Below are 25,632 nucleotides of genomic sequence, written 5' to 3'. Positions count from 1 at the left end.
CAGGAGGTAGAGATCAGGAGGATCAAGGTTCAAAGCCAGCCCAGGCAAATAATTCTGAGAGATCCTATCTCAAAAAAACCCATCACAAAAAAGGGCTGTTGGAGTGGCTCAAGGTGAAGGATGCTGGTGAAATGGCTCAAGTGGCAGAGCACCTACCTAGCAAGCCTGAGGTCCTACGTTCAGGCTCCAGTACTACCAAAAAAAAAAAAAGGAAAGACAACCTAAAGAATGAGAGAAAAAATCTGTAAATCATATATCTAAGATACTTGGGCTGGAAGCATGGCTCAAGTGGTAGAGCATATGCCTAGCAAACACAAGGCCCCGAGTTCAATCCCCAATATCAGGAAGAAGAGTAGGAGGGAGGGAGAGAGGGAGAGAGGTTAATAAGTGTTGGTGAAGATGTAGAGTATGTAGAGCATTGGAACCTCCAAGTGTTAGTGGGGATGTAAAATGGTGTGGCTACTATAGAAAAGGGTCTGGCAATGTTCAAACAATTATTAAACATAGAATTAACATATGACCAAGAAATTCCACCCCATGGCATATAATCAAGAGAAATTAAAACACATGTTTAGATAAAAATTCCTACATAAATGTTATCTCTAATAGCTAAAAAATAGATGCAACTGAAATATCCATCAACAGACATGTATAAACAAAATATGACAGATATATCCATACAATGAAACATTTTTTGACCATAAGAAGGAATCAAGTTCTGATTCATACTAAGACTTGGATGAACCTTGAAAATATGCTAAGTCAAAGAAGCCAGAGTCACATATTATTTGACTCCACTGGTATGAATTGTCAGAATAGATAAATCCACTGAGACAAAGTTTATTAGTGATTTCTAGGGGCAAGAAGGAGAGTTGGAGCCGGGAGCTGGGTGCTCATGCCTGTAATCCTAGCTACTCAAGAGGCAGAGATCAGGAGGATTGCAATTCAAAGCCAGCCCAGGCAAATATTTTGTGACACCCTATCTCGAAAAAACCCTTCACAAAAATAGGGCTGGTGGAGTGGCTCAAGGTGAAGGCCCTGAGTTCGAGCCCCACTACCACAAAAAATAAAGGAAGAAAAGGAAGGAGGGAGGGAAGGAGGGAAGGAGGGAAGGAGGGAGGGAGGGAAGAAAGGAAGGGAGGGAGGGAAGAAAGGAGGAAGGGAGGGAGGGAAGAAAGGAGGAAGGGAGGGAGGGAAGAAAGGAGGAAGGGAGGGAGAAAGGAGGAAGGGAGGGAGGAAGGAGGAAAGGAGGGAAGGAGGGAAGAAGGGAAGGAGGGAAGGAGGGAAAGAAGGAAGGAAGAAAGAAAGTTGGGAATGACTGCTAAGGGGTATGAAGTTTCCCTTTTGGTGATGAAATGTGCCAGAATTAGACAGTGGACATACTTGCAAGTTTTGTGACTAAACAAAAATTAGTAAATTGTATTCTTAAAAGGGGTGAATTTTATGCCATATAAATTGTATCTCAAAAAATTAAGAAAACAATAGACTGATAACAGTAAGTTTTTTAAATTAAGTATATTCAATTAATGTAAACTATCGACCATGAAGTTGTTTTAGGCTTTAATGATATTACCCTAACTATTTTATAATAAATTAAGAGAACAAAATGGCCAAAGCAGAATAAGCTAAAAGTGAAGCCATAAGAAACGAGTAACTTCAACAAGCTAATAGTCTTTAAAATAGTCTGGCCCTGATGGATTCACTCAAAATTTTTCTAAACTTGCAAACAAAATTATCTACATGGGGCTGGAGTTATAGTTAGTGGTACAGTGCTTGCCTTGCAAGTATAGGACCCTGGGTTTGATCCCTACCACCACAACCCCTGAAAAAAAGTAATCAACATATACAGCCATTGAGATAGGGAATCCCTCTCAAAGACCTAGCAAGATCCTTCTCAAACAAATCAGATGCTATAGTATGAGTTATATATACATGCATGAAGTATAAATTTAACAGTCTACTGATTATTTTTTTTTTTTGCGATGCTGGGATTGAACCTAGGGCCTTACCACTCAGCTACATTCCTCAGCTCCCAACCCACTTCTGAAAAATACTTCTAGTTAAATATTTTAAGGCAAGAAAAAAGTATTATTTTTCTTTTTAAAACTATAATCTACTACCTCCTGCAATTCCAGACTGAGGTAAAAGGATTGCTTGGTTCACAAATCAGATGCTCATAAGCAAATCTGATCACATTTTGCTTGTGCTTCAAACAATCCTGCACTTCCACCCACAGCTTATAAAAAGAAGTCCAGGCCATTGGCAGGAACACCACACTCTTCCCCCAGCTAGCTCATCCCGACTATCCCTAAGGAGCCTCCAATCCACCAGATAACTTATGGATGCACTCACAAGTCTTATTACGCCATTATCCAGAACCACCTGGAAAAGCCCTCAACATCAGGCTGAAACAACACTGAGAAGCCTTACTCACCACCTCTACTACTCTTCTTCATCAAAAACACCTGCATCTATTAAGGGGCCTTCATCTTTGAATTTCCATGTATTTGATATACACCTAGCATGTAGCAAGTGTTCATTTAAAGGATAACTGAAACACCTGTATCATACCAAGCCCCAGTACTATCCTTAAAATGGAGAAATAACAAGAACTTCCATATCAAAATACATGAAATGTTCTACCCTAGTCCAATATGAAGTAGTATAGAAATTAGCAGAATAATTTAGGGCAAAAAAGGATTCTGACCCTCAATAAAGGATGAGATAAAAAAGAACCACAAAGCAAATGTAGACAGCCTTGCTAGAAACTATTAACACTGCTGGGCACTATGGTGCATGTCTATAGTCCCAGCACTCAGGAGGCTGAGGCAGGAGGACTGCAATTTCATGGCCAACATGGACTACAAAGTAGAGGGGGAGAGGAGGGGACAGAGGAAGGGAGGGATCAGGGGAGGGGAGGGGAGGGGAGGGGAGGGGAGGAAAGAAGAGAAAAGAAGAAAACCAACTTATGCTAATGAATTCAACAAAGCTGTAACCCCACAAAAAAAACAGTAATTTCTAAACATTGTTGCAATATAGCCAGGATAGCAAAAAAAAAAAAAGGATCCCATTTACCATTGGTATAGAGAATATTAAAATTTTCTAATACATACAAATTGTATGTATTGTTTGTTTGTTTGCTTGGTGGCACTGCGTTTTGAACTCACAGCCTTATGCTTGCTAGGCAGGTGCTCTACCACTTCAGCTACTCCACCAGCCCTGAAATTATTTATTTAAATAAAACATAATGCAACCCATGTGTGGTGGCATATGCCTATAATTCCAGCAATTAGGAGGTTGAGGCCAGAATATGTCGTTTAAGGCCAGCCTGGACAATATTGCAAGACCTTGTCTCACAAAACTAAATAAATGACAATGTATGCACATATGAATAAAATAAAAATTTTAAAAATAAATAAATAGATGAACAAATAAATTGAAAGCAAAAGCAAAAGAAGGTAACATAAAGCAATACTTAAAAAAAGAACAGATATATGCCACCTCTGGCTTGGAAGGTTTAAATTTTCAGTGAGGCTGAGGTTTTTCCATACTAATACACAGATTTTGTGCAATGCACTATCAATTTGAAATGCCAGTAAGACATTTTAGAATACTTAAAAATCTGGTTGGTAGGGTCATGAAAAAAAACAGGCCCACTGCTAGTACATCCAAAAATGATCTAGTCTAACCAAATATAAGGGTTACAAACTCAGACATCATAACTATTAAAACATTAATGTCTCTCCATAAATAATGCCAGAAGCAAAAACAAGTACTTTACACAAAGATGTCTATAAGTATTGGTTAAAATACATACTTGGCTGAAGATATAACTCAGTGAGAGAGTATTTGATCACAGCACCAAAAAAAAAGAAACTGTTCTACACAAATACAAACACTCAATAAGAAGGAAAGGTTGATCAAGCATAGTACAGGCATACAAAATGGCTCCACATGGACCTATTAATTGTGACCAAACACAAAAAGCAACAGTGTGCCAGCTATATGGGCATGATCACAAGCCCCTCATTTGTGAACAAATGAAACACTTACCTGCAGACAACTAAAGTCCCAATAGATGGCCAGTAAGCATGGAGATACAGCAACTTTAAACATCTCATTTAAAATTTATATCACACTGGGCGCCGGTCGCTCACGCCTATAATCCTAGCTACTCAGGAGGCAGAGATCAGGAGGATCACAGTTCAAAGCCAGTCTGGGCGAACAGTTCACAATACCCTATCCTGAAAACACCCATCACAAAAAAAGTTCAAACCCCAGTACCACAAAAATATATAAAATTAAATTAAATTAATCTCAAAGGGGCAAGGTGTGCTGGTGCATTCCTGCAATTCCAGCTAATGGGGAGGTAGGTTGGGAGGATCTCACTTAGAGACCAGCTTGCACAAACAATTAGCAAGACCCATCTCAACAAAATAAGCCAGACATGGTAGTTCATGCTCATCATCCCAGCTATGCTGGGAAATTATAGATAGGAAAATAGTGGTTCAAGGGCAGCTCCAAGCCAAAAGCAAGACCCTATATGAAAAGTAACCTAAAGCAAAAAAGTGGTGGAGTTGTGGTGCGAGTAGCAGAATACTTGCCTTGCAAGCAAAACCCTGAATTCAAACCCCAGTACTGCCAAAAAACTAGTTAATATCAAAATCTCAAAATCTGGATCCAGCCAAGGCCATTACCACTCCCCTCCTACCAATCACACATCCAAACAACCCAAGTAGCCTTCATCTCAACAAAGGGCCTCTTGGGAATTGGAAACAGTTGACAGAAAGACTTGAGCTACTCTTATCTTCCATCCCACCGCCCCACCAAAATACCTGTAAGCAGCATCAAGTCTAACTGTTGACAAATAGTGACACTTTCTGTTTGAAACAATGTATGCTCATCACCAAAAAAAAAAAAAAAAAAATCCCAGAAAAATGGAAAGCACCAAAGAGAATTCTGATCTTCCAAACCTAGCACTGGGCTGAGCAGTAACAAAACCACCATCACTACTGAGAGAACAAACTGCACTCCATCCTCACATCTGTGCTGCTTGAGATCTGCCCAGACATTCAGACTGAGCCCTGTATCTTAAGAAACCCAGAGGGTCTCTTTCTTGAGAATCCCAGAAAGAAGCCCTACCTGGATGCAACCTGACGATTTCTACCTTACAGAATTATCAGAGAGAGATCAGATATGGCAGGAAGAAACACTTGGAGAAACTAGCAGACAGATTGAAAATGAAGACAAGTGCAAACTGGGTATGATGGCACCCACCTATAATCGCAGCACTCAAAGACTGAGACAGAGCCAGGTGCCGGTGGCTCATGCCTATAATCCTAGCTACTCAGGAGGCCAAGATCAGAAGGATCACAATTGAAAGCCAGTCTGGACAAACAGTTCGTGAGACACTATCTCGAAAAACCCTATCACAAAAAATTGGGCTGATGGAGTAGCTCAAGGTGAAAGCTACTAGTTCAAATCCTAGTACTGCAAAAAAAAAAAAAAAAAAGGCTGAGACAAGAGGATACAGAATTGATGCCAGCCTGAGCTACACAGTGAAACCCTGTTTCAAAATAGATAGAAAGAAACAAACAACAATAACAACAACAAAATTCCTCTTTTCTCCACTTACCAAAGCCGTACAAAATTTCAAATAGCACAAAGAGAGCAAGAAAAAGATCTCATAAGAGAGCAGGCAATACACAACATAAAATGGTCAAACCCACCACACACATTCTGATTAATAACAAAAGACCAGCTTTCAATCATATTAAAGCAAAAACAAAAACAAAAAAGAGGGGGGTTGGTGGAGTGGCTCAAATAATAGAGTCCCTGTGCCTTGTAAGCAGGAGGCCCTGAGTTCAAACTCCAGTACCACCAAAAAAAAAAGAAAAAAGATTCCTGACAATTAGTTGAATCTTAAGCAAGTTTAGATTGCCAGTATCTGTTAAATCAGTCCATTACTGACAAATCTGTGACTGATACTACACTTAAATTGAAAAAGATACAAAAGTATTATTCTGGGAGAGGGAGGGGGCAGAGGGAAAGGGAGGGGGCGGGGGGAAGGGGAGAGAAATGACCCAAACATTGTATGCACATATGAAAAAAAGAAATAAAAAAAAAAAGTATTATTCTCCCTCTTTAGAGAAAGCCAGCTGCCTCTCTATGTCACAGGCACAAAAAGTAGAAGGTCAGGAAAAATCACAAGAATGTTACCTGCATGATAGTGTCAGGGCAGCTCACATAATGTCACTTCTGTCACTCGAGGAATAAATGAACTTAGGAGCATCACCTGGAACCTATCAGTTCATAGGAAAAGCTCTGTCTTCTCAATTGTGCTCAGCCCAAGACTGAACCACTGGGCAGAAAACAGCTGACAGGGAGCTTGGCTGGTAAAAGAGGACCATCTGCAGATTCCAGAGCATTCCACTAATCTAAAGCTGTTGTCAACCCAGGGCCACAAATTCAGACTTTTTTTTTTTTCTTTTTCCAGTACTGGGGCTTGAACTCAGGGCCTACACCTTGAGCCACTCCACCAGCCCTTTTTTGTGATGGGTTTTTTTGAGATAGGGTCTCACAAACTATTTCCCAGGGCTGGCTTCAAACCACAATCTTCCTGATCTCTGCCTCCTGAGTAGATAGGATTACAGGTATGAGCCACCAGCACCTACCTCAGACATCTTAACTGCATCTCCTTTGTATTCAGAAATCTCAGCCATGTTCCATGTGGGAAGCCACTTAAAGACTTTGATCTTGGCCAGGCACCTGTGGCTCATGCCTATAATCCTAGCTACTGAGGAGGCAGGGATCAGAAGGATACGGTTCAAAGCCAGCCAGGCAAAAAGTTTAGAAGACCCTATCTTGAAAATACCCAACACAAAACAGGGCTGGTGGTAGAGAACCTGCCTAGCAAGCATAAGGCCCTAAGTTCAAACCCCAGTGCCACCAAAAAAAAAAAAAAAGACTTTGATCTTTAACATGGTGAACTAACAAAGGAACCAGACTTGGCAGTACATGCCTGAGTCCAGTCCCAGGCTGGTTGACAAAGGCCAATGGGAACAAGGACTACTGAGGTGTACCTGCAATAGGAGCAAGCTAAGGTCATTTGGTTTTAACTGCAAACAGTTCAAATTCCATGAGTGACAATCATTCATCAATTAATTTTTGGAATGGAAGCCCACACCATCCCAGCCAAACAGCCACTTTTCAGGATTCTCCACCTAATAACTGAAGATAAGCACTGTGCAAACAAAGTCCTCCCCAGCTTCTGAACTGCCTCTATGACTCTGATGGATCAGGATAGATCAGGAGTACAGAACCAATGTTCTCTTAAACAATGACTCACCAGGAAGTCTGTTCATGTTGACGCCTTGAGCTGAGAGTCCTATTCCCATGTACCTTAAAAAAAAGCACACACAAAATTTTTGATTATCAAGTGGGTATGCATCTCCCTTCTCAAATATTTCTTGGTGGGCTGGAGGAGTGGTTCAAGTGGTAGAATGCCTGCTTGGCAAGCGTGAGGTCCTAAGTTCAAACTCTTGTACCACACATTACAAAAAAAAAACCCAAAAAACCCTCAAATATTTCTTGGCAAAAGCCAGAAAAATGGAGCTGGGTGCCGGTGGCTCACATCTGTAATCCTAGCAACCCACGAGGCAGAGATCAGGAGGATCGAGGTTTGAAGCCAGCCTGGGCAAATTGTTCCACAAGACCGTATCTCAAAAAGACTCATCACAAGAAAAGGGCTGGTGGAGTGGCTCAAGGTATAGCCCTGAATTCAAACCTCAGTACTATCCAAAAAAAAAGACAGAAAAATGGTAAAAGCAATCAATGTAGACTCTCAACCTACTAGTGACTCTTGGAGAACCTTACATTTTGATTTCTACTGGAAACCATCTTAATAACTGTATAGCTAGAGAAACAGGAGGTAGCGTATATGACCACTTCAGAGTTAAGTGTACTAAAATCATGGCTTCTAGTACCCTGGCTTTCTGACTCCAGCAAAGGTAGCAGAATCTATTCCTAAGAAGTACCTAAAGTAGCTGGATGCTGGTGGCTCTCACTTATAATTCTAGCTACTTGTGAGGCACAGATCAGGAGAATAACAGTTTGAAGCCAGCTCGCGCAAACAGTTCCCGAAATCCTATCTCGAAAATACCCACCACAAAACAAGGCTGGTGAAGTGGCACAAGTGGTAGAGTGTCTGCCTAGAAATGTAAGGCCCTTAGTTCAAACCCCAGGACCACTAAAAAAAATAATAATAATAAAGAAGTGCCTAAGTAGCTTAATCCTAAGTAGTGCATGGTAGAGCAATGTAAGGTCAAATCCACTTTGCAGCAAGACCAGGACTAGTCTGAATCAGTACTGGGTTCTCAAGATCCCTAACAGACAGCTAGCTTCTTCTCTGGATAGCTCAAAACACATTAACCTCCCCTTGGTGCATTTATGGCTGGCCTCCTAGACCATGCAAAGCTAGGAGGTCATGAGGTCAGAGCTCCCAAAAACTTCCCCCACTAAATTCTCCTACTCCAAGTGCCTAAGTAACTAATTCACCCAAGGCAAGGTGGGACCCAGACTGTGGCAACTCTCAAAGATATCTTAGTGGCACTCACGAGAAAAGGCAGGCAAAGAAATAATTTTTTCAGTCTAAATGTTTGTAGTATATAAAGAAATAGGTGTTTCCCCAAGAACTTAAAAATAAAAGAAACAAATCATTATCTTTGAAGAGTAAAACAGGCTGAACACCAGTGGCTCACGCTTGTAATTTTAGCTACTTGGGAAGTTGAGATAGGGAAGATCACAGTTTGAGACCAGCCTGGAAAAAAAGTTTGTGAGAACCCCATCTCAACAAAAAATGCTAAGTGTTATGGCCCACCCCTTTCATCTTATCTACTGTGCAGGAATGGTTAAAATAGGAGGCTGGCCTGGGCAAAAACTGAGACCTTAATACAAAAATACCCAGAGTCAAAAGAGCAGAGGCATGGCTTATGTGGTAGAAGCCTTGAGTTTAAACCCTAGCACCGAAAAAAAAAAAAAAAGAGTGAAACAGCAGAAACCCATACATGATGCCTGCTGACAGCACTGCCATTAGATAAAGCCTATACATTTCCCCCAGAAATACAGCAGCCCAGATAGTTAGCCTCTTGACTCTATGTGGTAGATGCTACCAGAAGCTGGTGTTCATTCCCTCTATGTCTCAGCCAACCAAGCAGAAATTACTCCAAATGCCCTGCATCCATTGTCCAGACAAAAATGCGACACAGCTAAGGGTTCTCTGATATGGATGCCAGCCATTCACCCTGCTTTGTTGAGACAGGCCTAAGCCTGGGCCCCACGTCACGCGTGGTCCCACTCCTGACACAGGTTTCCTGACACCAAGGTGAGGGCTTATGTTTAGAGCATATGTGCTCCCTGGGTGACCCTTGACTGTTTAAGACTACTACAAATAGGGGATGTCAAGGGTCACCCAGGAAGAGTTATGACTGGACACCAGCACCAGGGCTTTGGTTCTACAGTGTTCCAAGGGAATGCGGAACCACTAAGATACTTGTGCTCGAAACACAAGTTGCTTAGGGGGTTGAGGGGGTAGCTCAGTAGTAAAGCCCTGGGTTTGATCCCCAGCATGACAAAAAACAAACAAAAACAAGTTGCTTAGGCCTCCTTACAGCAGAAGCTACTTCTACCTCCAGCAACTAGCCCTTAACACCTTCCTGTAGACTCTCTGCTCCCCTAGTGGATGGTGTTTCCTCGAGGATGGCTTGGGAACCTCTGCACAGACCCCTGCCTCAATCGGAGAATCTAAGTGGATGACCTAAGGGTAGAGCAGCCAGAGGAAGCTAATACCCAACAACACTTGGGTACCAAGCCACCTATGGGTGTCAATGACAGAGGGAGCAGCTCCACAGCAGCCCAACTTGAATACTCTAATAAGGTCACAGCTGAGTCAGGGTGCAAGGGAATAAGCTCCAACTCTTCAAATATTAGGTGACACTAAGGCTTTTCCAAAAGTAGCATGTTTTAAACTACAAAGACATTTCTAGCAAGTCTCCATGCACTTGAAGACTATCATCCAACTAGTCTAGGATAAGTAAAGCAGATAAAACCAGGTGCTGATGGCTCAAGCTTATAATCCTAGCTACTCAGGTGGCAAAAATCAGGAGGACTATAGTTCAAAGCCAGCCCAGCCAAATAGTTTGTGAGACCCTATCTCAAAAAAAACCTTTCACTTTAAAAAAAAAAAAAAAAAGGCTGGTGGACTGGCTCAAGGAGTAGGCCCTCAGTTCAAGCCCCAGTACCGCAAAATAAATAAATAAATAAAATACTAGATGGGTGCCAGTGGTTCACATCTGTAATCCTAGTTGTTTGAGAAGCTGAGAGCCAGAGGCCAGCCCAGGTAAATAGTTCATGAGACCCCCCACCCCCGCCCATCGCCATTAAAAAAAAAAAAAAAAAAACGAGCAAAAATGGACTGGGAGGGGTGGCTCAAGTAGTAGAGTGACTGGCAAGAGCAAAACCACGTTCAAACCCCAGAATCATCAAAAAAAAAGAATAAAATACTTAAAAATGGTCTTAACCAAGGAGGCAGAGGACTTGCACACTGAAAACTACAGTGTTACTAAATGAAAAGGTTTCCCCCTGATCATGTACTGGAAGACTCAAGAAGTTAAGATGACAGTACCTCCCAAAGCAATACACAGATTCAACGTCATACAGTGATGTTTCTTTCTTTATTGGGGGGGGGGGTGCGGCACAGTACTGGGGTTTGAACTCTGGGCCTTGTGCTTGCTAGGCAGGCACTCTTACCACCGGTGCCCAGCTAAAACTTTTTTTTTTTTTTTTTTTGGTGATACTGAGGTTTGAACTCATGGCCTCACACTTGCAAGGCAGGCACTCTATCGCTTGAGCCACTTCTCCAGCCCTGATGTTTCTTGTAGAAATAAGAAAATCCATGTGACTGGGCGCTGGTGGCTCATGCTTATAATCTTAGATATTTAGAAGGCAGAGATCAGGAGGATCGCGGTTCGAAGCCAGCCTGGGCAGATAGTTCCACTAGACCTTATTCAAAAAATTCTTCACCAGAAATAGGGCTAGTGTAGTGGCTCAAGGTGAAGGCCATGAGTTCAAGCCTCAGTACCCAAAAAAAAAAAAAAAAAAAAAAAAAATCCATGTGGGAATTTCAGGGGTCACTGAATAGCTATAGCAATTTTTAAAAGGAATAAGGTTGGAGGACTCATGCTTCCTGATTTCAAAACTTACTACAAAGCTACTGGCATAAAGATAGATACAGACTAACGGAATAGAATGGAAATAGAGAACCCAGAAATAAACCCTCATATATATCACCAAATGATTGGACAATGGTGCCAAGACCATTCAACGCAGAAATGACAGTGTTTTGTTTTTCAATAAATAGTGATGGAATATCTATAAAACCACAGGCAGAAGAATAAAGCTCGTATTTATCTTACACCATATATGACAATTCAAAATGGATCAAAAGACCTAATCATAAGAGCTGAACGTATAACTCTTAATAAAACACAGGGAGAATTTCATGACATTGGATTTGGGAATGATTTCTTAGATATAACACTAAAAACTCAGGCAACAAAAGAAAATATAGATAAACTAGACTTCACTGAAATAAAATCTTTTATACACTAAAGAATACTATCAACACAGTGAAAAAGCAATTCATGAAATGAGAGAAAATATGTGCGAATCGTATATGTGATGGTGGGTTCATATCCAAGATATAAAAAAACCCTAAAACTCTAATAACAAACAAAAAAAAACACCCTGATTTAAAAAATGACCAAAGGGCCATTTGTGGTGGTGCTTACCTGTAATCTCAGCTACTTGAGAGACAGAGGTAGGAGGATCCTGGACCCTATCTCAAAAACAAAAGGACTATGGGCATAGCTCAAGTGGTAGAGTGCTTGCCTAGTATGTGCAAGGCCCTGGGTTCACTCCATAGTATCACCCAAAAAAAGGGGTACAAATGGCCACCAAGCATGTGAAAAGATGTCCAATTAGTCAGTAGGGAAATGTAAATCAAAACCAAAGTAAAAATATTATTTAACACCCTTTAGGCTGCCAAGAATAAGACAATAAGGGAAGACAGTAATGAAAACCTCAACCCAAACATGTTCTCCTGGACACACACTGTGGTACCTTTGTATCTAAGAACCAAAAGTTACAACATGAGAAGACCAAGTCTGGTGATCTCTGGAGGCACTTAAAATGATTGAGCTTTTAGGAACTGTTGGGTCCTTGCTAAAATTGAATTAATTTGTTAAAAACAGGTATAATATATTTCTCTTTAGAGAGTCCTAAGGTCATTCACGCCTTCCACAAAGATCCCCTGTGCCTGTACAATTCTGGGGACATGAAAGTGGGGCCCAAACTCAGTCCTGCCAGTGTCAAGTCACAGGTGAGCCAGAGAGAAAAGGTGCAATGACTCAAAACTAAGGGGATTCCCTGAGGAAGTAAAAGCTGACTCAGACCAAATAAAAGAGATGAGAGGAGAAAAGAAAAATGTGTGCTATGCAGAAGCAGCAGAGTATGCAAGGCACACAAGCAAGGACACAGCCACATGATGGAGGAACTGAGAGATGATCAATGTCACTAGGAAGACCTAAAGACAGTCAAAGCTGGGACAGGAAATGAAGGCTATGCACACACAACCTGCATGCTAGCTTAAAGATTTTGAACTTCATGGGAGGTCACTGGGAAGCCACAGAAGGGGTGCAGTAGGGCACAGTTGATAAGTAGGAAATGGATTGAAGAAACAAAACTGGACACTAGCAAAGTCATCTCAGTGGAAAATGACAAAGGCCGGACAAGGATAGGAGCAGGAGGTACAAAATGATGTGAAGAGAGCCAAGCACTCTTTAGAACACAGTGTACTTACAGTGTGGGGAGGAGCTTGAGAAGCCCAGGACACTGACCAGAACAACCAGTCACCAAAGCATGGTTAATTCTCTAAAAACCACTTGGAAATTTTGGAGCCAAGGAGCTCAGCCACAGTCAATAGCAGTCACTCCCCAGCTCTCTTCTAGCTGTTGCACTGACACCATGCACAAACATTTGAATGAGAAACATACCTACAAGGAGCAAATACACTGAACACTCCCAGATTCAAATCTCACCTCTGCCCCCAAGCTTGCCATGGGTCCTTGGCCTCTCAGGGCCTACTTCATCAGCTATTACAAAAGTCCAGAGACACCTCAATGTAACCACTCACTAGAATCAGTCAAAGGAGCACCTGGGCTGGTGCTAAGGAAAAGCTGATGGCAGATGACTATGTTTATGACCCCACTGTCCACTAGATCATGCACTGGAGACTTCCAGCAGAGGAATCTGGCCATTCTCAAAGGCCTAATCTTCGGACATTTAAAAACAAATGCCTTATATCAGTCAGGGGCAGAGTAGATGACAGTCCTTTGTTCATCCTAGCTTGATACCTGGATCAGTGGCAAAAGCTGTTTCATGCCTAGGGCACAAAATAAAAAAACAAATAAAATAAAAACAAATGCTTGTTTACTTGGGATTGCCAAAGAAAAGGAGGTGAGCATTCACTTCCTTGTTGGTAATGGGCCAGGCTATGCTAAGAGCACAAACAGATAGCAGCTGCCTTGGGACAGCAAGGGAAGGAGAGAGGCAGCAAGGGTTCCCATTCCCCAAACAGATGACAGAGAACAGACAGGGCAACTTGGCTCCCCAACACTTCATTTCTCCTTTAGGCTTTCTTCTCAGGCATCAGGATGTATCTAAGGCAAACCTATCTAATCCTTCTTGTAGGGACAGCAAAATGGAGAGGAAATACCACTAGTCAGAGAGGTTAAACAGCCAAGAAGTACAGACGGATAACAGACAAGCTCTTCATGGCACTAGGGCCATGATTTGGTCTTGGCCTCTAACTTCTATTTTTACCCTTCACTGCCAAAACTACAATACAAACTGGAATTACAAGAAAGGTCATTCTGTCCCTTGTGTGGCTCAGAGAAACAGGGCAGCAAGCAGCACTGCCAGATCTATCAATGACTGGAGGAGTAGCCCCACTTGCAAGTGGATAGCAAAACTGTACCTAAAGCAGGTGGACCTAGTCAGGTCAACCCAGAAGTTCCCACCATCCACCCACAGGCAGCAAGGTTCAAACTGGTACCCTGGAAAAAAAGTGCCTTGAGAATGGAAAGGTAGCTCCTGGTGCCTAGACTGCCCACCACCCACCCCTGTCCCCTCTGTGGCAATCTGCTGAACTCGTGGTCCTGTGGAGAGATACAAGCACACTTATCAGCTTGGACTCTTCTTTTTTCTCTGGCTTTCCACATTTTCTACAATTAAGATGAATTGAATTCCTTTTTTGGGGGGATCCCATTATCTATCCCTGGGAGGCCTCCAATTCATAATCCTCCTACCTCAACCTCCCAAGTGCAGAGACTACAAATGTGTAGATGTGTGCTACCACATCAGCCCTTCCAGAATGACAGAAAAATGATGTTTAGAAATCAGTTGCACCTGGATCATACTAGGGCTACATTTCAATGACACGGGACACACTGGGGAAGGTGATTTTCGCAGTCATCTACTCAGTACACGCAATTCCCTGAGCCTTGACAGGAGGGCAAAGGCTACAGTAGAGGAAACAGCAAAAACAGTCAAAGTCCCTGCTGAGCAGTGCTGGCTGGGACCCAGGCTCACTTGGCACCTCATGGTCCCAAGCACAATCCAGAACATACTCTCAAGAGACCTTGCTGCCAAGAGACGGACCCAGCACAGCTCCAGGCAGGACTGGTGGTGGACAGAGGGAAGGACCTTAGAAACCAAGGCCACTTGACTCTCATACCCTCCAGATATATACAAGGCTAGAGGGAGGATCCCACTCCTCTCCCATCAGTCCTGAGAGAGCTGGGAGCACTCCGCACTGAAACCCCTTGGCAACAAGTCTGGTGCTCTCTTCCTGTCTCTGGAAGGGAAGCACCTGAAGAGTTTTAAAGTGTCAGGAATACGTCACAGCAGGACTCAGACATAATACCCTTGACTTTGAAAGGCTGTTCTCCCATACTCCAGTCGGGTTCAGGACCATGGATCTTGAATTTCAATGCACATTTCAGGTTCCCTATCAGAAAAGGAGTGGTTCATGGTTGTAATCTTAGGTCTTAAGAGGCTGAGATCAGAAGAATCATGGTTCGAGACCAGCCTGAGCAAATAGTTCATGATACTCCATCTTCAAAATAACCAGAGCAAAATGGACTAGAGGTGTGGCTTAAGCAGTAGAGCACCTGTTTTGCAAGCATGAAGTCCTGGGTTCAAACATCAGTCCCACCAAAACAAACAAACAAACAAACAAAAAACCCAAAAAGGAGAGGTTAGATTAAAGGGCTCCTGAGCTCCTTCCCAGCTCTGACCTAGTTACTTCAGTTCTTGGCAAAATAACATTAACGTCTGTCTCTAATGAAAATGTGCAGATGAGGCAGACCTTGAAAGCGCAATCAAAAAGTCACCAAAGTACATGCCTGTATTCCCAGCACTTAGAAAGCTGATTGAGGATTGTGAGTGTGAGGCCAGCCTAGGCTGTACATATTGCATTTGGGAGTTCAAAGCCAGTTTGCTTTGTAATGACACCCTGTCCCAAAAAAAACTAGGCAAAAGACTTAGACCCTGAATACTATAAAACACTGCTAAACTGCTAAAAGAAATTAAAGACATACACCAAAACATGGAAAGACATTCTCTGCTCATGTAAGCTGGAGGAAGACTTTAATACTGGCTGAACATTATAAAACATGCCTGCAGTCCCCATACTTAGGAGGCTAAGGCAGAGGATCTGAGTTCAAGGATGGCCTAGACAATGTAGCAAGACACAGTCTCAAAAAGAAAAAAAAAAAAGGCAATTCTCTCCAAATTGAGGTACAGATTCAATAAATGGAACCCTTATCAAAATTCCAACAGATTTTTTCATACGAATAGAAGCCAATCCTCCAAACCATATAGATTTACAAGGGACTTTGAGAGGTTAGAACAATTTTGAAAAAGAACAAAGTTGAGTGATTCACACTTCCTGAATTCAGAACTTACTACAAACTATAACCACCAGCCTAGTGAGCACAAAGCCCTGAGTTCAAACCCTTCTGCTACAAAAAAATAGTAACAATAAAGACAAAACTAAAAAAAGGATTAATGATCTACATATATTAGTTAAAACTATAAAATTTTTTGAAGAAATTTTTTCCTTTTTCTTCTGGCAGTACTGAGGTTTGAACTTAAGGCCTCAACATGGTAGGTAGGTACTCTACCACTTGAGCTTTTTTTTTTTTTTTTTTTTGGTGGGACTAGAATTTGAACTTAGGACTTTGCGCTTGCAAAGCAGGCACTCTACCGATTTAGTCGCACCTCCAGTCTATCTTGCTCTGATTATTCTGGAGATGGGGGTCTCACAAACAATTTAAGAGGGCTGGCCTCAAACCACAATCCTCCTGATCTCAGCCTCCCAAGTAGCTAGGATTACAGGCATGAGCCACCAGCACCTGGGAAAAGAAAAAAGTTTTTTTGGTTTTTTTGGCAGTACTGGGGTTTGAACTCAGGGCCTCATGCCTGCTAGGCTAGAGCTCTACCACATGTGTCACTCTGCCAGCCTTAATTTTTGCATTGGATTTTTTTTCAATATAGGGTCTCAAGAGCTATTTGGCTGGGCTGGCTCCATTCCTCCTGATCTCTGCCTCCTGAATAGTTAGGATTACAGGCGTGGGCTACTGATACCCAGCAGAAGCTCTTTTGTGTGCACATGTGCGTGTGTGTGTGTGTGTGTGTGTGTGTGTGTGTTACAGAGGCTTGAACTCAGGGTCTTACACATGCCAGGCAGGTACTCTACCACTTGAGCCATGCCCAAGCCCTGTTTCTCCCAACCCGCAAATCTACCTCTGAGCTACATCTCTAGCCCTGGCAATAGATATAACACCAGAAACATGACAACACAAGAAAAAAAAAAAAAGGTAAATTAGACTTTATCAATATTAACAGTTTTGTGTATCAAACATCATCAAGTGAAAAGGTAATCTGCAGAATAGGTGAAAATACTTACAAATCATATGTCTGGTAAGTTTGATATTTAAAATATATAAAGAACCCCTATAACTCAACAACAAAAAGACAACCCAATTACAAAATAGGCAAAGGACTTGGATAGACATTTCTTCAAAAAAGATATACAAATAACCATATACAATAAACACATGAAAAAATGCTCACTAGTCATTAGGAAATGCAAATCAAAACCAACCCAAGTGTCCATCAACAGATGAACAGATAAACAAAATATGGGATATATACATACATACATTCATATATACATATGTATGCAGTGGAATATTATCCAGCAATTAAAAAAAGAAATGACATTCTGATGCAGGCAATAACATAAAGAACCTTGAAAACACTGTTATATGAAACAAATCAGATACAAAGGACAAATATTGTGAGATTCCATTTAGGTGAGCTATCTAGCATAGGCAAATTCAAAGAGACAGAAAGTAAAGCAAACTGGAGCTGGGAGGAGGAGAGAGAGTTATTTATTTGTTTATTTATTTTTGGTGGTGCTGGGATTTGAACTCAGGGCTTCACGCTTGCTAGGTAAGCACTCTACCACTTCAGCCACTTTGCCAGCCCCATTTTTGTCTTGGGTATTTTCAAGATAGGGTCTCACAAACTCTGCCTCCTGAGTAGCTAGGATTACAGGCGTGAGCCACCAGCGCCCAGTTGGGAATAGTTACTGCTTAACAGGTACAGAGTTTCTGTTTGGGGTGATGGGAAAGTCTTGGAAATAATGGTGATAGTTTAACAACATTGTGTGTGTAATTAATACCATTGAACTGAACACTTACAAGGGATAAAATTGCAAGTTTTAAGTTATAGATATTTTAGCACACACAGTTACACCCCTCTGGCTATGCATGCCAGCATGAACTTCATCTGGCTTTTCCTGATAAGACAAGTAGGGCCTTGGCACAGAGCTCAGTGGAAAGCAACAGAGTATTTTGTGTTCTGGCCTCATGTCAGGGCCTGAAATAAGTCCCTCTCTGCTAGCACAGAGCACATGAGAAGAGTAAGGACACAAACCCAGCTCTCTTTACATTCTATCAATTTCTTCTTAAAGGGAGGGTGGATTTTATGGGTTGGCAAGCCCATAAAAAAAGCACTTTTAATAATGGTTGTTTAAGATACATAAGCCAAAGGCTATGGGACTTAAATATTTTTATTTTTTGGGGGGGAGGGGGGAGTGGGACTGGGATTTGAACTCAAGGCTGTGTGCTTGCAAAGTAGGCTCTGTACCACTTAAGCCACACCTCCCAGACTTGAATATTTTTAATTTAATTTAATATGGTCTTGGTTCTTGGGGGCTATGGGAAGGTATGCGCTCTGCACCCTCTAAGATGAAAAGAGCTGCTCACCATTACCCTCTATCCTAGACCTCAAGTAGCTCCTGGAATCTCTCACTTGATAGTTTCATCTTGACATGTAACACCTCAGCCACAGCCCAACAGGCTGGCAATCTTGTTGCTATCAGAACTTGCCCCAGATAAAAAAAAATCAACAGCCTCTACAACAGAGAGAACTCTGGGACTGTGTCCTCTGAGAGACCATTCAGGAAAAGTACCTACTGACATTTAGGTCTGAAATGAGGGCTAATATTTTGCACTTGGGGTTTTATTTCATAGTCTGGTGGGCTCACTTAAAGTCACATTCCATTGTGACTGGCTGCTATGTGCAAGCTGCTCCTCCAGAATACATACCATATCCCCAGATCCCTTTCTCAGGAAGCCATGTGGCCACCCACTGAGAGGAGGGGTATAACAGTGATGAATGAAGGAACCAGGCCCCAGCACTATTCAGGGAAGAATAGGCCAGAAGGCAAACAGGCTTCCAATCAGGATATGTTCACCCAGAGAAAGGTAGCTCTGAACATGGCTCAGAAGACCCTTATGCACACACTACTGCCAGCATCATCAAAGCACCCAGAGTGTGTGCCAGACAGGAAGCGGCATAACAGATCCCATGATTGGTCCCAGGATACTCATTCACCATGAGTTCTGGGCTCCTTTTCTAAAGGGCTGACAGTCTCAGATACCAAGCCTTGAGCCTGTCACATTCAAAAACCAAACACACTGCCCTTAACCAGAGGTGTAGCCACTGGACACCCCAGCTTAATGTGAGAGGGCTACAACCAGACCATATCTCTGGTAGACTCTGGACCCTAACCTTTACTTCTCTGGCCCTCAGTAATTATGAAGCTGTAGGTAGCAGTGTGTAGATATGATAAATACCTTTAGGTATTCAAACACTACCCTTTAACTCTCTAGTTAGAGGTGTTCAACCAGAAGTTGGCCTTGAGTTTGCAGGTTTGTAATGCTTCATCTAGCATCTTTCATTAATTCCAGTCAAAATCTTATTGAAGTAAGCCAGCCCAGCATTATATGGAAACTCCAAGTCCCAATGCTTTGTAAAAGCAGAGCATGGTGGCACTCAGGAGGCATGAGAATCACGAGTTCAAAGCCAGTGTGGGCTACACAGTCAGATACTGTCTCAAATACTGAAATATTTTGAATGATTTCTGTTTTCTGCACTTGCCTCTACTGATACAACGTATTCAGTGGTAATAAACCTGCTTTTTAAAAATTTTTGGGCAGTAATGGGGTTTGAACTTAGGGTCTTGAGCTTACTAGGCAGGCACTCTACCACTTGAGCCACTCTGCCCATCCAAGCCTACATTTACTTAAACCTGCATTTTGGAGTTTTTTGTGGTTGTAGAGGTTAGGGTGGTGTGAGCAATAAGTTAAAGTTAATAAAGGACAAAGAGGTATTAGAAAATAATAATAAATAAATAAATCTGCATTTCTCTGTCCCTCTGCTGTCTACTTTTTTTTCTCATGGCTGGGTCTTGCCAGGTTGTCCAGTTCAAGTGATCCTCCTACCTCAGCCTCCCAATTAGCTGGGACTACAAGCACATACCACCATGCCAGGTTCTGTTTTTAAAATGTACCTCGTGCTAGGTGTTAAAACAGCCTATGTATTCTTTTACATTTAGAAAAAATAATATCTAAGGACTGGGGTGTATAGCTCAGTGGTAGAAGGCTTACCTAGCATAGCATACACAAAGTCCTGGTTTAAATCCTCGGCACCGGAAAAAAAAATCTATTGATTAAAAATATATTGTAAGGGCTGGAGGCATAGCTCATACAGTAGAGTGTTTAGCTAGTAAGTTCAAAACCCTGAGTTCAAATCACAGCACTGAAAAACATTTTTTTTAAGAAAAACCAATATAACTACTAATAAACTCCTGGCAAGGCTGGCAGAGTCGCTCAAGTGGTAGAGGCCTGTCTAACAAGCATGAAGCCCTAAGTTTAAACCCAAGTACCACCAAAAAAAAATATATATATAAATAAATAGCTAGCACATGCCAATTTTATACCCATGGCTCTGTAAAGTAGCTTGTAACTGGTTCTACTCAGCAAACTCTTCTGTCTGCTTTTCTCTTCTTGTTTTGGTTCTATCTTGATATAGTCCTGGTAAAGAGAAAAGCTGAGTCCTAGGACCATTTGGGTACAACTACCTTCTCTGTCCATTTTTTCTCATCTTTCAACCACCTCCACCCCAGGGGCTAATAGATTTCATCTCATGATGAAATTCCCACCAAAAAAAATGCTTGCCTGGTATGTTGTGCATTGAGAAAAACTCCGGGACTCTATCTAGACAAAAACGAGTGCTGTTATCAATTGGTAATGTTTGCCATGGAAGCTGAGGGCATATTTGAGCTGAGGGCACATTTGAGCTGTGACATTTACCATTCCTGACCCAAACTAAACTTCCCTGAAATTTCAAGCCATCTCTAAATCAGGAAAAGAGACAAAGTGGGGTGCAAAGACATTCTCAGCCCTTCCCCCATGTCTCTACACAGTCCGAGGCATCTTGTTTTGGCCCCTTGGTGACAGAAAGGCTGGGCTCTGCTCCATCTCCAAGTCCTCCAGCCTCATTTGTTGCAGCACAGCCACAACTTTACATTTCAGTCACAATAAAACAACTCTGACAACCAGGCGCCAGTGACTCACACCTATAATCCTAACTACTCAGGAGGCAGAGATCAGGAGGATCGTGGTTCAAAGCCAACCCGGGCAAATAGTTCTCAAGATTCTGTCTCTACAATACTTATCACAAAAAAAGGGCTGGCAGAGTGACTCAAGAGGTAAGAGCACCTGCCTAGCAAGCGTGAGGTCCTGAGTTCAAATCCCAGTTCTGCCAAAAACAAACAACTCTGATGATCCTGGAGCTACAATGAAGTTTTATGTGAGTTTTGAATAGAATTTCTGGAAAGGCAGTGGGACATCATTGCATTTAGATACAGGTATCTATCCTTCACCTAGTGATAAGTCTTTTTTTTCCAACTTAACCCCACAGAGACCCACTCCAAGGCCCTTTATTCCTTTGCAATGGCCCCAGACTAGAAATGACAGTTGGTACCTATCACCCAGAGCTGCTACACTGGGAATCTCCCCAGTGTTGACCCATCTAGGGAAAAGACCAAACATTCCAAAGAATGAAGAAACAATGGGGGTTGGGGTGTGTTCTAAGAATTTCTCCTAGAAATTTCTCTAGAGGCTGATCCTTGACCAAGGAAGACCCCCGTTATAAAGAACCAGCTTGAAGGAAGTGTGACTGAAGCAGTAAAGTGCCTGCCTAGCAAGTACAAAGCCCTGAGTTCAAATTTTATTATAAACAAACAAAACAAAATGAAATAAAAGAACCATCTATACTCCCAGTTCTCAGTTTGAGCCTGTGAGTGTGGAGACCCAAGCTGAAAAGTGGATACCACACAGACTCCAGTCCTCTCACCCTGTGCCATGGCTATACTCCAAGGTGCCAAAACTAAACCAGACCTTTAACCCTCAACACAGCTAAGCTACACAATACCCCAAGAGGCTCCAGATCCCAAATACCATGTCTCTAGAAACAGCACAATGTGTTACTTGGGGAAAGATGCAGTTCAAAGTTCAGCAGTCACCTATGAGGCCACCAGCTCCAGGCGGTAGTCAGGGAGAACAGGGCTCAACACCACCTGTACCTGCCTTGAGCAAGGACAATACCTACTTCTCAGGGCAGGCAGGACAAAACTTTCACCAGTCCACAGATAAGCACTGAACTTCTCAACAGCCCTGTACCATGCACAGAGACTGGCATGGGGGAACCCTGGCTGTCTTTAGACTATAAGGGCCTGCCCTCAGTAGCTCCCCAGATCAGGAAGAGTAAGGTAGAATCACTTTGGGTGATTCTGATTCAGGAGAAGGAAATGCTTGGACATAAAACATGGGATGGTGTTGCTTTCAGACAGGAGGAGGCAAAACCAAACTATACAGAACTCTAGCACAAGCAGTCACTTTGCCTCTGAGAAACCTCCCTGGCTACAAGTCTTCAGCATCCCTCCCCTGGATCTCTCTCACCATATGGGAGAGTGAAAAGACATGCTGTAAGAAAACTCTACCCAGGGCTGAGGACCTAAAGCCACTGGCCCACACTGGACAAGGCTCTCAGGCAGAGGGGCCTAGTCAACCAGACCAGCAGTCTCTCCTTCCCCGGCCAAAGTCCCCACACACTGCTTCTGTCCTCAGAACAAAGTCCATGGCTCCTTGGCCACAGTACACAAGGGATTTTCGATCTGCCCCACCTCATGCCCTGCCCCACATCTTTTGTGTGTGTGTGTATGTGTGTGTGTATATGTGTATTAGGGATTGAACTCAGGGCCTCATACTAATTTTTTTTTTTTTTGAGGTACTAGGGCTTGAACTCAGGGCCTACAACTTAAGCCACTCTACCAGCTCTTTTTTTGTGCTGGGTTTTTTCGAGATAGGATCTCACGAACTATTTGCCTGGACGGGCTTCCAACAGCGATTCTCCTGATCTCTGCCTCCTGAGTAGCTAGGATTACAGGTGAGAGCCACAAGTCCCTGGCTTTTTTTTTTTTAGACAAGATCTTGAGGTTTCCCAGGCTGGCCTCAAGTTCTTGGGCTCAAAAGATCCTCCTGCCTCCTGAATAGCTGGGACCACAGGTGTGCTACCATGCTCAAGCTTTGCCCTTGCATCTCTAAGTAATGTGTCTTCTGCCTGAAGTATCTGTTTTTCACTTTGTTCACCTAGAACACTAACGCTTTCCCTTCAACATCACCACCTCTTCTGTGATGCTCTCCCCAAAGTCCTATCCTGGGTCACCCAGGATAGGATACACACCACGGACTGACCCTTTCTATATTCCTTGTAAGTCATATACAGAGGCATATCTCTATCCCATTTAGACAAGCTTTGTCTATGTTCCTGGGGCCCAAGCACTGGACAAAACAATGTGTGCTCATCCTAATGTAGCATGGATGGATAGGTGCACTGCTGCCTGGCCAAAGTCAGCTAGCTTTAGGAACATGTGAAAGCTGGTTAGCTGTGACCAGAGATCCCTGCTCAGGGCCCTAGCTGCAGAAGAAAACATCCTCACCCCTCCCCACACCATCTAGTACTCTAGTCCAGGCTTGCCGTTCTCGGGTAGAGCCACCCATCACATGTCAGGAGGCCTCCACTACTGGGATGATATTACAGTCTATTTTGAGGGTCACAGTAGAGCATCTGTTAGCTGGGCCAGTCACACCCTCCATGTGTCATCACTAAGAGTCAGGACACACACAGGTCCATAAGTTCTGCTTGATGAAGCCACTCCCCCTGCAGGGACCCTCAGCTTTAGGGCCTACTTGGCTTCCTAGAAAGATCAACCTGGATGCCCCTTATCTTCTGGCACCACAGCAGGACTCAGACATCTCCTCGCCCCACCAGAGCTTCCCCAGGGTTCACAGCTCCAGTGACTAGGCAAAATGCAGCTGAAGCCTATCAGTCTGTGCCAAGTTCTTAGCTCAAACACATTCCCTCCTTCCCCATAGTTCTCTCTCATCTGTGGGATAGCCCCAAAAGTCCAGCACCCTGATATGAAGCTAGTTACCCACCAGATTCATAGGTTCATAGGTCCCACCTACTGGGAAATTCCTACTCATCACTTATGACCAAGCCCTGGCTTTGCCTGCTCTTGCAAAGAGCTTTTGGTCCACTCTTAGTTACTGAGTAGGCCACAGGCTCCCTGAGGACAAGACTAGCCTGTTCTGGCTTTACGTCTGTTCTCCTGTACCTGGCACAGGGCCTGGAACACAAAAGGGATGAATAAATACCCTATAAACACTTGAAATGAAACCTTTCTAATCAGAGTAGCTTAGTATATTATTCTACAAAAGATGTTGTGAGAACAAAGACATTTCTAGAGAACCGTGACACTAAAACTGAACTCGTAAATACCTTCTCCAAAGGTGGTATACTCACATCTACAGAAAAACAAGTTTACAGGTTCAGTGGAAAAATGAGTTGATCGAGCCCAACACGCAGCATGCCACAATTTGCTAGCCCCACTTAGCACCTATCGGCTCTGTCCCGTAACACTGCAATCCTCTAAGAACCCAACAGGATATTCCTTCACTCTAACCCAGGAAGAGAACACAGTAGCAGCCACAATGGAGAATCAGGCAAGGACAACTGACTAGTTAGGCTATTTTGTTGCACATCATAAGCCCTGCAGCCAGGGCAGGCCACCAAACATCTCAGGGACTCAGAGCTCACCCAAAACACAAGTAAATCATCATCTGCTCCAGCCATTTTCTAGAGATGGCTGTGAGGGTCAAATGAGACAACAAAGGAGAGTCAATTAATGCTTGAATCATGGACCAAACCAGGGTCAGAAATATACCTCTGACATAGATGGGAAAAAGGAAAGAAGTCAGTCAGTGTCTGTCTGCCCTGTAACTGCTCTTGGCTTCTTCAAAAACCACATATGGGCCTGTAATCCTAGCTACTCAGGAGGCAGAGATCAGAAGCATTGTGGTTTGAAGCCAGCCTGGGCAAATAGTTCGTGAGAACCTATCTCAAAAATACCCAACACAAAAACAGGGCTGGCAGAGTGGCTCAAGTGGTAGAACACTGCCTAGCAAGCATGAGGCCCTGAGGTCAAACCCCAGTACCACCCAAAAAAAACCCCAAAAAACCTACATATGGTCTATACCAACATCTGGCTATATCTCAGCCATCAAAAAGACTTTAGGGATTTCATAAAGTGGCCATAAGGAGCCATTCATACACTCACTATCTGACAGTAGTCAATTGAAGCAGGTTATTGTGGACATACATAACCTGGGACTTTTATAAAACTGAGACTTCCAGATCACCTCAACATCTATATTTACCATATGTAAAAATGGTAGGAGGAGAAGCTTAGATACCCACCTTTCTTTATACTTATAGGCAACACCTACAATCAGACAACCTAACATGACACAAAGCCTTTTCCAGCAAGATTCACTGAAAACTGAAATGTTAAAAGTTAGTCGAAGGACTCCAGATCTCTAAGTTTAAACACTCCCTTTGTGAAAAGTTGTTCTTGTCTCTCACTGGCTCAGCTGTCATATTTGAAAAAAGGACTACAGAAAAAATATGTTTTCCTCCCTACAAGTTTGTTTGTTTGTTTGTTTTTTGCTTAAATTCAGGGCCTTCACCTTAAGCCAC

General features: G+C 42.8%; 1 protein-coding gene across 1 annotated transcript in view; it reads right to left on the bottom strand.

Annotated features, from left to right (window-relative positions):
• Window positions 1–25,632, bottom strand: part of Ranbp10 (RAN binding protein 10) — a 67,636-nt gene that overhangs the window by 38,902 nt on the left and 3,102 nt on the right. Inside the window, exon 3 of the mRNA XM_020171120.2 lies at window positions 7,349–7,401. Within this exon, the coding sequence (XP_020026709.2) occupies window positions 7,349–7,401 (53 nt within the window). The remainder of the gene's footprint in view (window positions 1–7,348; window positions 7,402–25,632) is intronic.

This window comes from Castor canadensis, chromosome 15 (genome assembly GCF_047511655.1).
Source record: "Castor canadensis chromosome 15, mCasCan1.hap1v2, whole genome shotgun sequence".
NCBI lineage: Eukaryota > Metazoa > Chordata > Mammalia > Rodentia > Castoridae > Castor > Castor canadensis.
The sequence above is the reverse complement of the archived record's forward strand: the minus strand, read 5'-3'. Positions and strand labels throughout refer to the sequence as shown.